General features: G+C 41.9%; 1 protein-coding gene across 2 annotated transcripts in view; it reads left to right on the top strand.

The window, feature by feature from the left end:
• Positions 1 to 15,009, top strand: part of LOC118385373 (transportin-1) — a 64,962-nt gene that overhangs the window by 38,761 nt on the left and 11,192 nt on the right. Inside the window, exons 12-21 of one of the 2 annotated variants that reach the window (XM_035772465.2) lie at positions 1,354 to 1,506; positions 1,744 to 1,969; positions 2,282 to 2,453; positions 3,577 to 3,663; positions 7,434 to 7,541; positions 7,961 to 8,119; positions 9,249 to 9,336; positions 9,442 to 9,540; positions 9,681 to 9,776; positions 13,933 to 14,008. In XM_035772465.2, the coding sequence (XP_035628358.2) occupies positions 1,354 to 1,506; positions 1,744 to 1,969; positions 2,282 to 2,453; positions 3,577 to 3,663; positions 7,434 to 7,541; positions 7,961 to 8,119; positions 9,249 to 9,336; positions 9,442 to 9,540; positions 9,681 to 9,776; positions 13,933 to 14,008 (1,264 nt within the window). The remainder of the gene's footprint in view (positions 1 to 1,353; positions 1,507 to 1,743; positions 1,970 to 2,281; positions 2,454 to 3,576; positions 3,664 to 7,433; positions 7,542 to 7,960; positions 8,120 to 9,248; positions 9,337 to 9,441; positions 9,541 to 9,680; positions 9,777 to 13,932; positions 14,009 to 15,009) is intronic. The other variant, XR_004826012.2, reaches the window with a different exon arrangement.

Here is a 15,009-nt window from a genome sequence, read left to right on the forward strand (position 1 = left end):
TTCAAAGCACTTCATGGCTACAGATGTGAGTGCTACGGGTCGGTAGTCATTTAGACAGGTTACCTTAGTGTTCTTGGGCACAGGCGCTATGGTAGTCTGCTTGAAATGTGTTAGTGTTACAGACTAGGACAGGGAGAGGTTGAAAATGTCAGTGAAGTCACTTGCCAGTTGGTCGGCGCATTCTCGCAGTACACGTCCTGGTAATCCGTCTGGCCCTGCGGCCTTGTGAATGTTGGCCTGTTTAAAGGTCTTGCTCACATCGCCTGCAGAGAGCGTGATCACACAGTCTTCTGGAACAGCTGGTGCTCTTCATGCATGTTTCAGTGTTCTTTCCCTCGAATCGAGCATAGAAGTAATTTAGCTTGTCTGGTAGGCTCGTGTCACTGGGTAGCTCTCAGCTGTGCTACCCTTTGTAGTCTGTAATGGATTTGCAAGCCCTTCCACATCCGACGAGCATCAGAACTGGTGTCCTGATCTTAGTACTGTATTGACACTTTGCCTGTTTGATGGTTCGTCGGAGGGCATAGCGGGATTTCTTGTAAGCTTCTAGGTTAGAGTCCCGCTCCTTGAAAGCGGAAGCTCTAGCCTTTTGCTCAGTGTGGATGTTGCCTGTAATCCATGGCTTCTGGTTGGGGTATGTACGTACGGTCACTGTGTGGACGACGTCATTGATGCATTTATTGATGAAGCCAATGGCTGATGTGGCGTACTCTTCAATACCATCGGAGGAATCCCGGAACATATTCCAGTCTGTGCTAGCAAAACAGTCCTTAGCTTCTGCTTCATCTGACCACTTTATTGATCTAGTCACTGGTGCTTCCTGCTTTTAATTTTTTCTTGTAAGCAGGAGGACAGAATTATGGTCAGATTTGCCAAATGGAAGGTGAGATGCGTCTGTGTGTGTGTTGTAAAGGTGGTCCACAATTTGTTCCCCCCCCCCCCTGGTCTCACATTTTAACATGCTGATATACATTTGGTAAAACGGATTTACGTTTCCCTGCGTTTAAGTCCCCGGCTCATAGGAACGCAGCCTCTGGGTGAGCGTTTTCTTGTTTGCTAATGGCGGAATACAGCTCTTTCAATGCTATCTTAGTGCCAGCCTCTGACTGTTGTGGTATGTAAACACTTACTCGGTTTTCTTTCCACATTCACAATTTCTCTAGCTCTCTCTCCCTCCCCTCCAATCTCCATCCACTTAAGTCCAATGCTTTTGTCTTTATCTTGGCGTCTCTCTTCCAGCCTTACCCCACATATGTACAATATACCATCGATATTGTTGACCTTTTTTTGTGGGCAAGGGTGCTTTTCTGTGTACCCCTCTATACTTACATGTCCTTCTCTCTCTGTTTTCAGGTAAGTGTTCAGCAGCGGCGTTGGATGTGTTGGCTAACGTGTTCAGAGACGACCTGCTCCTCCCTATCTTGCCTCTCCTCAAAGAGCTCCTCTTCCACCCAGAGTGGGTCATCAAGGAGTCTGGAATACTTGTTCTGGGGGCCATCGCTGAGGGTAAGCCCTGTTATAGTACCCTAACCCCTAAGGTCGGGGGGCGACTACTAGAAACCCGGAGGGAAGAGAAAGGGAAGGAAGTGTTATGCCGAAAGAGATGGGAGAAAGAGACTTTGGAGGGAGGATGAGAATCACCTGGAAGTGCTACAATATCGTCTATATGTAAACTTTGAAACCAGCAGACATCATTGGCATACATGGTAATTATAGTAATAACACCCACCTTTGTCCTCGCAGGTTGTATGCAGGGTATGATTGCCTACCTGCCAGAGCTCATCCCCCACCTGGTGCAGTGTCTGAGTGATAAGAAGGCCCTGGTGCGCTCCATCACCTGCTGGACCCTGAGTCGGTATGCCCACTGGGTGGTCAGTCAGCCACCTGACACCTACCTGAAGCCCCTGATGACTGAGCTGCTCAAACGCATCCTGGACTCCAACAAGAGGGTGCAGGAGGCCGCCTGCAGGTGAGAGGGAGGTTGACTGTGGTTCAGTTGCGGTCAGTGTGTGGTTTGCTGTGGTTACTTTTGTTCAGATGTGTCCTTTTTTTCTTCTTTCTTTGTAAATGATCGATAGATAACCAGTAATAAGTGGCTTTTTGTTTTCCCACTCAAGCTAGTGATGACTGTCCTTGGGAGTGGAAGTAAAGATGATGATCATTGATGTTTGGTTGACCCAATCAAATGTTTTTGAACAGCTTGATTGCAAAGTTACGTTCCAAACTACCCTTTATTTTTCTCTCACACCTTTCTCTCTCTCCTCTTTCTCTCCCCTCTCAGTGCCTTTGCCACTCTGGAAGAGGAGGCGTGTACAGAGTTGGTTCCCTACCTGGCCTATATTCTGGACACTCTGGTGTTTGCCTTCAGCAAGTACCAACACAAGAACCTGCTCATACTGTATGACGCTATAGGGACTCTCGCTGACTCTGTGGGACACCACCTCAACAAGCCGGTACACACAGAAGTGCACACAAATACTAGGGATGTGCTAAATGGAACATTTTGCTTTACGTTTAAGCTAGAGAGATTCGTTTTTTTTTGTTGCATGGGCTGTTTCTCAATCGACCGCATCTGCCAATGTCGGCCTTCCGCATTTGCGGTGAATGGGGGCCGAGCTACAGCAGTGTTTGTCAGACCATGAGACATCCCACAACTAAATTACTGTACCTTCATACTTCCATTTATTTGTATGGGTTACCTTCAGACAGTCCCGTGACACTTGTGGGGGTTGTAGAGCAAAACGGAGAACACCTTCGTGTTCGTGAGTGTCCCCTTTCCACCAAACCTTTTGGACGCTAACAGACGTTTTTGTGAGAAGACCGATTTAAAAAATAATAATTTTAGGATGACTCATGGGCTGACGAACACTGCTGTAGCTCGGCCACCTTCCACTGCAGATGCGGAAGGCCGAAATAGGCGAATTCGGTGGATTGAGACAGAGCCTGTGCAAAAAATATCTCCAGCTTAAACTGAAGGATTTTGATGGGAATTTTAAAAAATGATTTATTTAGATTGATGCGCTGGTTAAGAATTAAAACAATAACATATTTGAGTTTAGTAGGCCCCGCCCTCGCACAATTCCACATCAATTCACAATGCAGAATAATAGTCATATTGGGCGTGTATGCTACAGTAGGGCCAGGCAATGAAGTTGTATTTTCCCGCAGTCATATACCCATGAAAGTGCCTCGGCTACGGCCCGTTTGTTTGTAAGGGTACACTACGGCTTTTTAAATGCCGACACGGAACCTTCTCTGAAGACTAAATCATCTTGAGTATATTCTACATGTGACAGACCGAAGAACTAAAACACTTGCATCATTAAATAAGTGAAAGAGCCGGCGAGGTAGATACACCGTGACCTCAAAGTGTGTGTGTGTGTGTGGGGGGGGGAATGTTCAGATAGGAATTCTCGTCTTTAGACACACACACACATACACATACATTCCGCCAATGTCTCCCCACACACACCACAATGACTTGAGCAATACAGAATCTGCACTTGCATTTGATTTCCCCTTTCAGGTGCCTGTCGGATTGTGATTGCTAATGTGTGTACTACTGTATGTGTTTAGGAGTACATTCAGATGCTGATGCCCCCACTGATAGCAAAGTGGAACCAGTTGAAGGATGAAGACAAGGATCTGTTCCCTTTACTAGAGGTGAGCCTCACCATTAGGGTTGCATAGCTACAGGTAGTTTACCAAAGTTACCGGAAACTTAAGTAATTATGGTAATTAAACGAAAATCTGTCGCTCTATTGTAAATCTGGAAATGTATTCTTGATTAACTTTAAAAAAAAAAATGTATTCATATAGTCTTTATTTTTATTTGTGTCCGTATTGTCCTTGAGTTTCTATTAGATAGACAGACCATATGTTTAAAGAATAAGTATCCTACATAATGAAAAAAAGCATCTAATCAACAATGGCATTATTTTCAATTAACTATGCAACTTTTTCCACAACTGCCACCAGTTTGACACCAAAACATTGACAAAAAATACATGTGACCGACCAGCAGGATTCGGCCTTATGTAGCAAAACAACAGATTGCTTGACATCAATGTTTTGGTTAGTTTCTAGCTTGTTAGGCAGTTCAAATAATGACCATATCATATACAGTTGATGTCGGAAGTTTACATACACCGTAGCCAAATACTTTTAAAGTCAGTTTTTCACAATTCCTGACATTGAATCCTAGTAAAAAATCCCTTTCGTAGGTCAGTTAGGATCACCACTTTATTTTAAGAATGATTCAATGATTTCAGCTTTTATTTCTTTCATCACATTCCCAGTGGGTTCAGAAGTTTACATACACTCAATTAGTATTTGGTAGCATTGCCTTAAACAAAGTTTCGGGTAGCCATCCACAAGCTTCCCATAATAAGTTGTGTGAATTTTGGCCCATTCCTCCTGACAGAGCTGGTGTATCTGAGTAGGTTTGTAAAGGCCTCCTTTCTCGCACATGCTTTTTCAGTTCTGCCCACACATTTTCTATAGGATTGAGGTCAGAGGGCTTTGTAATGTCCACTCCAATACCTTGACTTTGTAGTCCTGAAGCCATTTTGCCGCAACTTGGAAGTATGCTTGGGATCATTGTCCATTTGGAAGACCATTTGCTACCAAGCATTAACTTCCTGACTGATGTCTTGAGATGTTGCTTCAATATATCCACATAATTTTCCTGCCTCATGATGCCATCTATTTTGTGAAGTGCAGCAGTCCCTCCTGCAGCAAAGCACCCCCACAACATGATGCTGCCACCCCCATGCTTCACGGTTTGTATGGTGTTCTTCGGCTTGCAAACCTCCCCCTTTTTCCTCCAAACATAACGATGGCCAATATTGCTAAACAGTTATATTTTTGTTTCATCAGACCAGAGGATATTTCTCCAAAAAGTACAATCTTTGTCCCCATGTGCAGTTGCAAACCGTAGTCTGGCTTTTTTGGAGCAGTGGCTTCCTTGCTGAGCGGCCTTTCAGGTTATGTCGATATAGGACTCGTTTTACTGTGGATATAGATACTTTTGTACCCGTTTCTTCCAGCATCTTAACAAGGTCCTTTGCTGCTGTTCTGGGATTGATTTGCACTTTTCACACAAGTACGTTCATCTTTAGGAGACAGAACGCGTCTCCTTCCTGAGCGGTATGGCGGCTGTGTGGTCCCATGGTGTTTATACTTGCGTACTATTGTTTGTACAGATTAATGTGGTACCTTGAGGCATTTGGAATTTGCTCCCAAGAATGAACCAGACTTGTGGAGGTCTTGGCTGATTTCTTTTGATTTTCCCATGATGTCAAGAGGCACTGAGTTGGAAGGTAGGCCTTGAAGTACATCCACAGGTACACCTCCAATTGACTCAAATGATGTCAATTAGCCTATCAGAAGCTTCTAAAGCCATGACATCATTTTCTGGAATTTTCCAGGTTGTTTAAAGGCACAGTCAACTTCTGACCCACTGGAATTGTGATTAAGTGAAATAATTAATTGAAATAATCTGTCTGTCTGAACAATTGTTGTAAAAATTACCTTTGGAGTGGTTGAAAAACAAGTTTTAATGACTCCAGTCTAACTGTATTTAAACTTCCGACTTCAACTGGAGCTGACAACGTCTTAAATTGAGCTGATTTGTATTTTAATATTACAGGAAAATAAACTGACATCAAGATAATTATTTACAAGTTAATGGTGAGCTCATTACAGAAAATAGCTTACGGTCATGAGTTTTGACGAAGTATTCTACCGGAGAATTTTAGAACTTGGACACTGTCTCTTTGGCCTAACGTTATATCCTAATATGACATTGGTGCAGGTCATGTTCTTCACATTACCGTCGCTGGTAAACACACTCTATCAAATAAAATCCATGTTTATCACATGCACAGGATACAGAAGATGTAAACGGTACAGTGAAATGGTTACTTGCATAGTGGAGTCTTTTGTTTAAACATGTGCAGTATCTAGCTAGCTAAACAATGGACAATAATCCCAACTCATAACATTTAATACCCTGCATGAATCTGCTAAAGCTAACAAACTAGCTAGGTTCAATGTTAGCTAGCTAGCTAACATTAGGCTATAACTAGCAATGAAAATGGATCTGAGATATGAATAATATTACTACATTAGATCATACACGTAACGTTAGCTAGCTTGCCAACAGTACACTTGAACGAGAAATGAAAATTACTTTCTGACAATTAGAAATGTATAATATCTGAATGTAGCTAGCTAGACTCTCTTAGCCGTATACATAGATGAACGCTTCCCCCTCTGTCATGGATGCCACGGTTGCCCTTAGTTTGAAGATGTAATCCGGAGACGATTGTTTTATACAACAGCCTTCTGTGTGTTGTCTTTTCGACTTCTCCATCTCTTTAGCTGTCATACTCTGCTTTCACCGGGCATTCCACTGATCTCAAAACTCTGTTCTCCAGAAAGTGGAGAGCATTAAATTCTTATGCAATTCTTTGTGATATCTTTCAAAAAATCTGCGTTAGAAAGGATAAACCTATACATATTGAGCAGCTCATGTTATAGACCGAAGCATGCCACATGGCAGACCAATCCGAATTCAACACTCGGCATCTCCAGCCCATCCATTATCTCAGCCGATCATGGCTAGCGGGAAGGTTCCTGACTTTTTCTGTGGCTAAACCAACTTGACTGACTTGTAATGTAACCATTTGATTTGTATTTACAGATGGCATCGTTTGTTATTAAGGCACAAGAAAGTTACAGAAGGCATTTCTGCAAATGCTGCAAATGCATTTTGATTAAAAAAACATGTTCAAATGCCTCTCCTGTAAAGTAGTGATGTGTGACATATGCCTAGTTTCCTGAAACGAGTCACATATTGACATGGTAAAAAAAGTGTAAGAAAATATAAAGAATATTTCACATTGAAACCCTCATGAAACCCCAATGGTATTCATTTATGGTTTATATTTGGGATGTTTTACAGCTTTGTCATTATATTTTTATTTTAAAATAATCTTATTGAATTATTTCATATACTTTACATGTACATGCCACACATAGGGCCATAGATAATCACCGACACCTGTGATAATCTCATGTACCCAAAAGGGCCGGTAGATTAAATAAAATCCTTGAATGATACCAATTCTGGTAGTTTACTGTTAAACTTTGAAAGTCTTCAGTAATATACCCTCCTTTTGCAGCCCTACTCACTGTCCTCTAATCAGACCAATCCACTAGCCTCAAGGGGAGTTTCTCACTCTTTACCGACAACAAATGCTTACCCTGTAAAACGATGAATTACTTCCTGTAACTGAGGTTATCAAGTATAATATGCTTTCTTCCTCTTATGTCCTCTCTCTCGTCCCATCCCCTTTCTCTCAATCCCCCCAACTCTCTTCCCCCTCCCACATTTGTCCTTTCTCGCTCTCTCATCATCCCTCTCTCAGTGCCTTTCGTCAGTAGCCACGGCTCTCCAGAGTGGTTTCCTGCCCTACTGTGAACCTGTGTACCAACGCTGTGTTAACCTGGTGCAGAAGACCCTCGCTCAGACTATGGTGAGACACACGGGCACACAGTGCACATACAGTGCATTCGGAAAGTATTCAGACCCCTTGACTTTTTCCACATTTTGTTACTTTACAGCCTTATTCTAAAATGGATACACCCTACCAAGTGTCTGTCTAGTGAATGATGTAAATGTTTGGCCTGGATTCTGGCTCCCCTAAATCCGTCTGTTGTATGAGTAAGTTTGTTTGTGTAGCGCAATGCTTGTTTTCTTGCCTGTAAGCAATATATTGTTTGTGCCAACTGGCTGCGTGAGTTGGCACTGAACACACCATTGGCACAGATTGTGTGTGAGATTGTTCGGAAGACTTTCTGCTTGCAGTAGGGTGTCATGCCTGGGGAATGTGGCATCTAATTGTAATCCACACTCTCACTTCCCCTACCACTTGTCCCCCCCCCAATCATCCAGCTCCACCAGTCCCAGCCAGACCAGTACGAGGCCCCTGATAAGGACTTTATGATTGTGGCCCTGGACCTACTCAGTGGATTGGCTGAAGGGTTGGGCGACAACATCGAGCAGCTGGTCGCGCGTAGCAACATCCTAACGCTCATGTACCAGTGCATGCAGGTAACCTGTGTCCTCATCTAGAGCTGTGACGATAAACCGAAAATCACCGCCATTGCCTTCCTCTTACCGGTGCATTTAGTTTACATCGGTCATTTTCAGTTTTTTTTTTAAATTTGTATTTTTTTTATTTTTTTTTTGCTACACGAAGTTGCTGTAGATTGTTCTAAAACCATTATTTGGTCAACAGGAATAGCCTATGGATTATGTTGATTCCTGCTATGAAGGTATTGTATCTGTCTGACCCCGTTTCGCTGTCGGCTGCTGTGTGAGCGAGCCATTCTCAATCTCTCCCCACTCTGCTCAAGGAGGGAGAGATGCATTCTGAGAAGCACAAGCATATGACCGTTGCTAAAAATACAGTTTTCAAGGCAACTACTGTTGTTCTAGTTACATAGAGGAGAGTCGCAGCTTTCCGTGATTTTTATTGTGTATTTCTCACCTCCTTAATATTGAGTTCATGGCACCACTACATCCGGAGAAGGCTGTAGTTAGTATGGTTTTGATGCGCCCAAAGAGCGCAGTGCACCATTTGCAGTGAATAGTAGCCTAGCCCTAGCACTGGAAAGTTTGTGTAGGGCATCAAACTACATTTACAGAATGATTAATCAATTAGCCTACATGGCTATCTAGCAACAATATCATATTTAGAGTTAGCAATCTCACAAGTGTTTTGAGTTCCCACTTCCTCAGGTGGTGAATAAATAGCCTATAGTGTAGGCCAACATGGACGAAGATGTCAGAAAATTCTCTGAAGCACCAAAAATAAATCGGAAAAGTCTGGATCCAACATCGAAGGTTGCACATCAAAATATCAATCATGCATTTCCTGGATATGTTAGATGAAATGGCTTATTTTTTAAATAATAGGCTACCATCACAGTTGTCTGTCTTGACACTGCCGCTAATGTAAAGTTACTATACATTAAATGTTACTTTTAGAAAAAATTGTATTTGTTGTTATCGACAAATTCTCTCTTAATCTCTTTACTGTTTCCTCTCCCAACTATTTTCCTCTCTCTCCTTCGCCTTCTCTTTCTCTCTCTTCCTTTGTCTTCCCCTTTCTCTTCATCTCCCCCTCTTTCGCTCTCTCTCGCTCTTCCTTTTTATTTTCTCTCTTCCTCCCACTCAGGACAAAATGCCTGAGGTGCGTCAGAGCTCCTTTGCTTTGCTGGGTGACCTGACTAAGGCTTGTTTCCTGCACGTAAAGCCGTGCATTGGTAAGTACTCTTTCTCTTAATCCACATTGGCAGTAACACACCGCTTCGTAGTCCAAACGTCAGGTTATCAATTACTGATGATATAAGCCTCTCTCTCCTGTGCAGCTGATTTCATGCCTATATTAGGCTCTAATCTGAACCCAGAATTGATATCGGTGTGCAATAATGCAACATGGGCAATCGGAGAGATATCTATACAAATGGGTGAGTGTTCGCAAAATGTCACAAAACAGTCACACACACACACACACACACACACACAGCTTACATGCATTCTAATGAACACACGCACTTGCACTCACACACGCAGCCTCCTTCACAGATCTTTTCCCGCCTTTCCCCAGGTGCTGAGATGCAACCATACGTGGCCATGGTGCTGCACCAGCTGGTTGAGATCATCAACAGGCCCAACACCCCAAAGACCCTGCTGGAGAACACAGGTACCACAAGGTGGCACTTTGCTGAGCCCGCCAGCCACAGTGCAGGGAGGTGTCGCACAGTCCATCAGGCCTGCTCTGAGCGCGTCCCAATCGTTCCTCCCTTCTCCAAAAGTGTGCACTTCTTCACTTCCCTTCATGGATTTGACAGGAAATGACCGGTATATGAAAACTCCCCCTTGCCAAGACTAATCCAAAGCGTTTACATTTTTGGGGAGTAGTGAACAAGTGCACACTTCAGGATGAAGGAGAGATTATTGGGATGCACCCTCTGACTGGAGAGAGGCCATTCATCTCTATTATCTGAAAGCCTCCCCAAGCCCTATGGCTTACAGGTTTCGCCGGTTTCGCCCAAATATTCCTACCAATCGATTTATGGCTTAGAGGCTCTGTTTATGGGCTGTTGGGTCCCAGGTAAAGTAAAAAAATGTTGCTCAGGTGGAAAAACTGAGTGAACCAGGTTTCCACCCATCCATTTATTTATTTTTTTACCCCTTTTTTCTCCCCAATTTCATTATGACGATCTTGTCTCATTGCTGCAACTCGCCAACGAGCTTGGGAGAGGCGAAGGTCGAGTCGTGCGTCCTCCGAAAACATGAACTGCCAAAACGCGCTTCTTTAACTGACAACCGAAGTCAGCCTGTAGGTGCCCGGCCTGCGTGAAGGAGTTGCTAGAGCCAATTATTATTATTTTTTTAAATAGACCGCTCACTCGGGAGGCCTCCTGAAATCCTTTTATGTGAGTAAAGTACATGTCGGATAAAAAAAATGTAATGACAGGCCTGATTGGAATTTTGTCTAAATGTTCCAAATGTTGACTAAACAAAATACGCTAGACAAGGAACTTTTTGTCGGTAAAATTAGTTGTGCGAGAAATGGCATTGTAAACGAGACTGGTGACCCACACTAAATTCTTACGCTGCTCTTTCATTCGCTACATACTTTAGTCTGCAATCATTGGAAGTCATTTGTGGTGACGATGGGCACTGTACAAAAGTCATCATCGATTGTATCCTCTCCAACCAATCAGATTATCAAACCCAATGACGAATGTTCAATCTGCCGCTTTACCCACGTGTGTTCTGGCTCTGGCCCAACCGATTAGTTTCTGGACCAATCAGATGGCCCGCCGGGAGGTACTCGGATCCAGACTCATTTCAGAGAAGAAACTAATGTCCATGGGCGTGGTGTACCGTTTGGCCGAGGCAAGGCGTCTGGGTAGCCAGGCACGGTTGAAACCCCTTTATACACAAATAAATATAATAATAATTTTATATAATAACCATCATATCGAAGTAATCTTGAAGTAACGCAATATAATATATATAATAATAATATATAATATATGCCATTTAGCAGACGCTTTTATCCAAAGCGACTTACAGTCATGTGTGCATACATTCTACGTATGGGTGGTCCCGGGAATCGAACCCACTACCCTGGCGTTACAAGCGCCATGCTCTACCAACTGAGCTACAGAAGGACCACATATGTTGTGTAGTCCTCCCACCACGACTTCGGGAAAGCATGCAGTTTATTAGGCTACAGATTAAATAAATGATGATCAACTTCACAGGGTGGTGAAAGAGCACGGTGATGAGCTTGATGCTCATTTCCAATAAATATTGAGGGTCTTATTCTGGTGACGAGGTTTGACGCTTGATGGCTGTTTGACAAGGGGGGAAAAAATGAATGCTCTTAGCATGTATGTATCCTACCTGCACTGTACCTGCAAGCTGTTGGTTAGAGCACACAAATGCGAAGACCAGAGTGTGCACATTCGCTATATATAATGGAACATTTGTTGTGACAAAACCAACAGTAGGGTTGAATATGAGATAGAAACCAATTTAACTTGTATTTCTTTATTTGTTACATGGGAATTTAACTGCAAACGTTATTTTATATGCACCACGTCATCACGCACAGCCTTTTATCCGCAACGTTATTTTATATGCACCACGTCATCTCGCACAGCCCGTTATCCGTAACGTTGTTTTATATGCACCACGTCATCACGCACAGCCTTTGATCCGCAACGTTGTTTTATATGCACCACGTCATCACGCACAGCCTTTTATCCGCAACGTTGTTTTATATGCACCACGTCATCACGCACAGCCTTTTATCCGCAACGTTATTTTATATGCACCACGTCATCACGCACAGCCTTTTATCCGCAACGTTATTTTATATGCACCACGTCATCTCGCACAGCCCGTTATCCGTAACGTTGTTTTATATGCACCACGTCATCACGCACAGCCTTTGATCCGCAACGTTGTTTTATATGCACCACGTCATCACGCACAGCCTTTTATCCGCAACGTTGTTTTATATGCACCACGTCATCACGCACAGCCTTTTATCCGCAAGTGAATATGATGGAAACGCATCGCTGGTGTGAAAATGTGTGTTTTTATGCAGATTTTATAATATTAGCATGAGAATCTGTCACCAATTGGATGGAAACCTAGCTATAGACTAAGAATCTTGGAAAGTTTTTTTTTTTTAAACCGAGCGAACCCTGTAAGTGTACAGTCTTGGCGTGATTAACTGACATGAATTGATTCTATTGTACCTGTGGTTGTCAGCTTTTTATAGCTGTATTTCCATTGAAGTGAAGTTGAAGTGTTGAGCAGCATCAGTAGCTGACAGTGAGGCCTTAACTGAGACAGATGAGTGTCTCCCAACCTCACTTATAGTTAAACGCTTAGAGTTCATACGGTTAATTGAATGTTTACCAAACACTCGGATAATAGTAATGAATAATAATAACTAGTCTTCTTTGCTAATTGAGGAAAGAGCTAATCCCACCCTAAACATTTTTGTGGTGTTATAGCACCTACACTTAGCAAACAAACCTTCGGTTACACTCTGCTCTTATTTAGACGCTCTATTGGAATTGTAATGGCCAGCTGACATAAACTAGAACTACTGAGGCAAAATGAGGGTGAAGTGTAACCTGCTTAACTAACCCTACCAGGAAAACTAGGGAATTTGTAGATGTTCTGTTTGTCAGTTTATTTGTTTTTCGTTACTGTTTTTTTATGTGAATGCATATCTGCCAATAGATGTTTAATGTTGTTTAGTGAAAGGATGGCAAATGTTTGATGCAGGATACGTGATGGATTGATGGAGCCCTAGCACTATGATGTTGAGCTCTGACTGCCATTCTGTATCAGTTTGATACATTGAAACATAAACCTCTTTGTTTCCATTTGGTTTCCCAATCTCAATTTTTCCCCTAACCAATCAAAACATTCAGAAATATATTAATGTTGATTATCTTGTACCTCACCAATGTGATCATTCAGAGCACAGTTAATGTCACATCAACACGAAAATTGAGGTGGATTGGGTTTGAGGCCATATATAGCTAGAACTCCTCCCCTCCACCCTCATTTGAAACTAATCAGCCTATCCTGCACTGAACTCGATTTCTAATGAGTCTATCATCTGCTTTCTGCATGTCTCATTGGACTGTTCATAAATGCCTGTTTTCTTAATGAGAATGTTGCATAGTTTTGTGTCTCTTAAACTTAGGTCCTCTCTGCCTCTTCATAAGAACCTGCTGTGCTGGATACTAGTCTCCTTCCATGTAGTTGGCTTGGAGTAATGTAATTTCTTTACAACCAAAATAAAAAGTTTCTGTTTCTTAAGGAAAGATTAACCTTTTTGTGAGTTTAAGGGAGAACCCTATGAAAGCTCAATTCCCAGCTACCAACTTTGAGAGGAATAATAATCTTGTAAACATTCCATGCTGGCAGTTAACTAATGACTTCACATTTACACTTTTTTTTTTAGTTAGATGAAAATCATTAACATTTTGGAGAGGGGAGTTTGTTGCAAGTGAACAGAGGCCATATTTCTGACGTCATATTTCTGACGTCCGAGCAGGCATGTTGCCGTTTGATTGATATTGTGTCGTCAAAGTGTTCTCCCTTAAATTATTTTTTTTGTTTTTACAATCTTAAATTCCTCCCCAGTAGTGAGTGGGGTTGTAATAATCAACACTAGTGAATTCTTCTGTTTATTATCATGCACAGATTCTGTTGATTTATGTTTCTGAGTTTTCTTTTTTTTCTTTTTTTTTCTCCTCATTGCTCATGTCTTGGTTGGCGTTTGGTGGTGTGTAACCGTGATTGCATTACCTTAGCAATAACAATTGGTCGTCTTGGTTACGTTTGTCCTCAAGAGGTGGCACCGATGCTACAGCAGTTTATAAGACCCTGGTGTGTATTTTTCAATATTTTATTTTATTCATTTTCTCTGGGTCTGTCGCTCCCTGTCCTGTCATTCTCGCTTTCCTTCCCTGTCACTGTCTTTCTTTCTCTCTCTCTCTTTCTCCATCCCTCTTTCTTTCTAAAAATAAGTATTTTCTGTTTCTCCTGAATCAGTCTGTAAGCATTGCCAACCATGTGACTAATCCTGTCCTCTTTTAGGTCCCCTCAGTCTGTGATTTATTTTGCCTCAGTAGCACCTTCATGTACTTGATACATTATTGGTTTATTTATTTTACTTTTTTTGTTGTCGTTGTTAAATGTCGGTAACTACTAATTAGTGCATGGGATCAGATTGTCACATGCCTGCTGGTTCAGAAAGGGAAAACAAACGGATTCCCAAAAATTCCAGACTCATTCCAAAAAAATTCCCAAAAGCATTCCCAGAACCAGATCATTCCCAAATCCCCCCTCTCGTCCAATAGTCCTCCAGCTGCACGTGCTTATCCCAGAATTCCTCAACTTCCTTTAAGAAAAAAATTATAGTAAAGGCTTCCCTGAATGCCATATCGGCCAAAGTGAAGTTATGAAGCAGTTTTAGTGACTCACGTAAGTGAATAGAGTTAAGTGCCTTCACACAGTCTCAGAATGACAGGTTTGTTTGATCTGCATGCACAATTCTGATACTGTTTTAGATAACCTGTGAGAAATAAGAAGGATGTGTTGTACCGAACTAAGTCATCTTTGTAAAAGTACTTCCAGTAGTATCAAATCTTTGAAAGATCTAAAAGGTCGTAGATTGAATTCACATGTATAGAGTAAAAATGGCAAGTTGACATTTAATGTACTGTAGGTTATATTTATAAAAATGTTTACAGTAACATATAATCAACAAAACCCTTTTAGGCAATATGTAGGATTTTTAAATTTTAGAAGGTATTTTACTTATACATGACATTTCATATGGAATTTGTTTTTGAATTGTGTTAGAATGTATTAATGGAAAGTAATAG

This window comes from Oncorhynchus keta, chromosome 6 (assembly GCF_023373465.1).
Source record: "Oncorhynchus keta strain PuntledgeMale-10-30-2019 chromosome 6, Oket_V2, whole genome shotgun sequence".
Classification (NCBI taxonomy): Eukaryota; Metazoa; Chordata; class Actinopteri; order Salmoniformes; family Salmonidae; genus Oncorhynchus; species Oncorhynchus keta.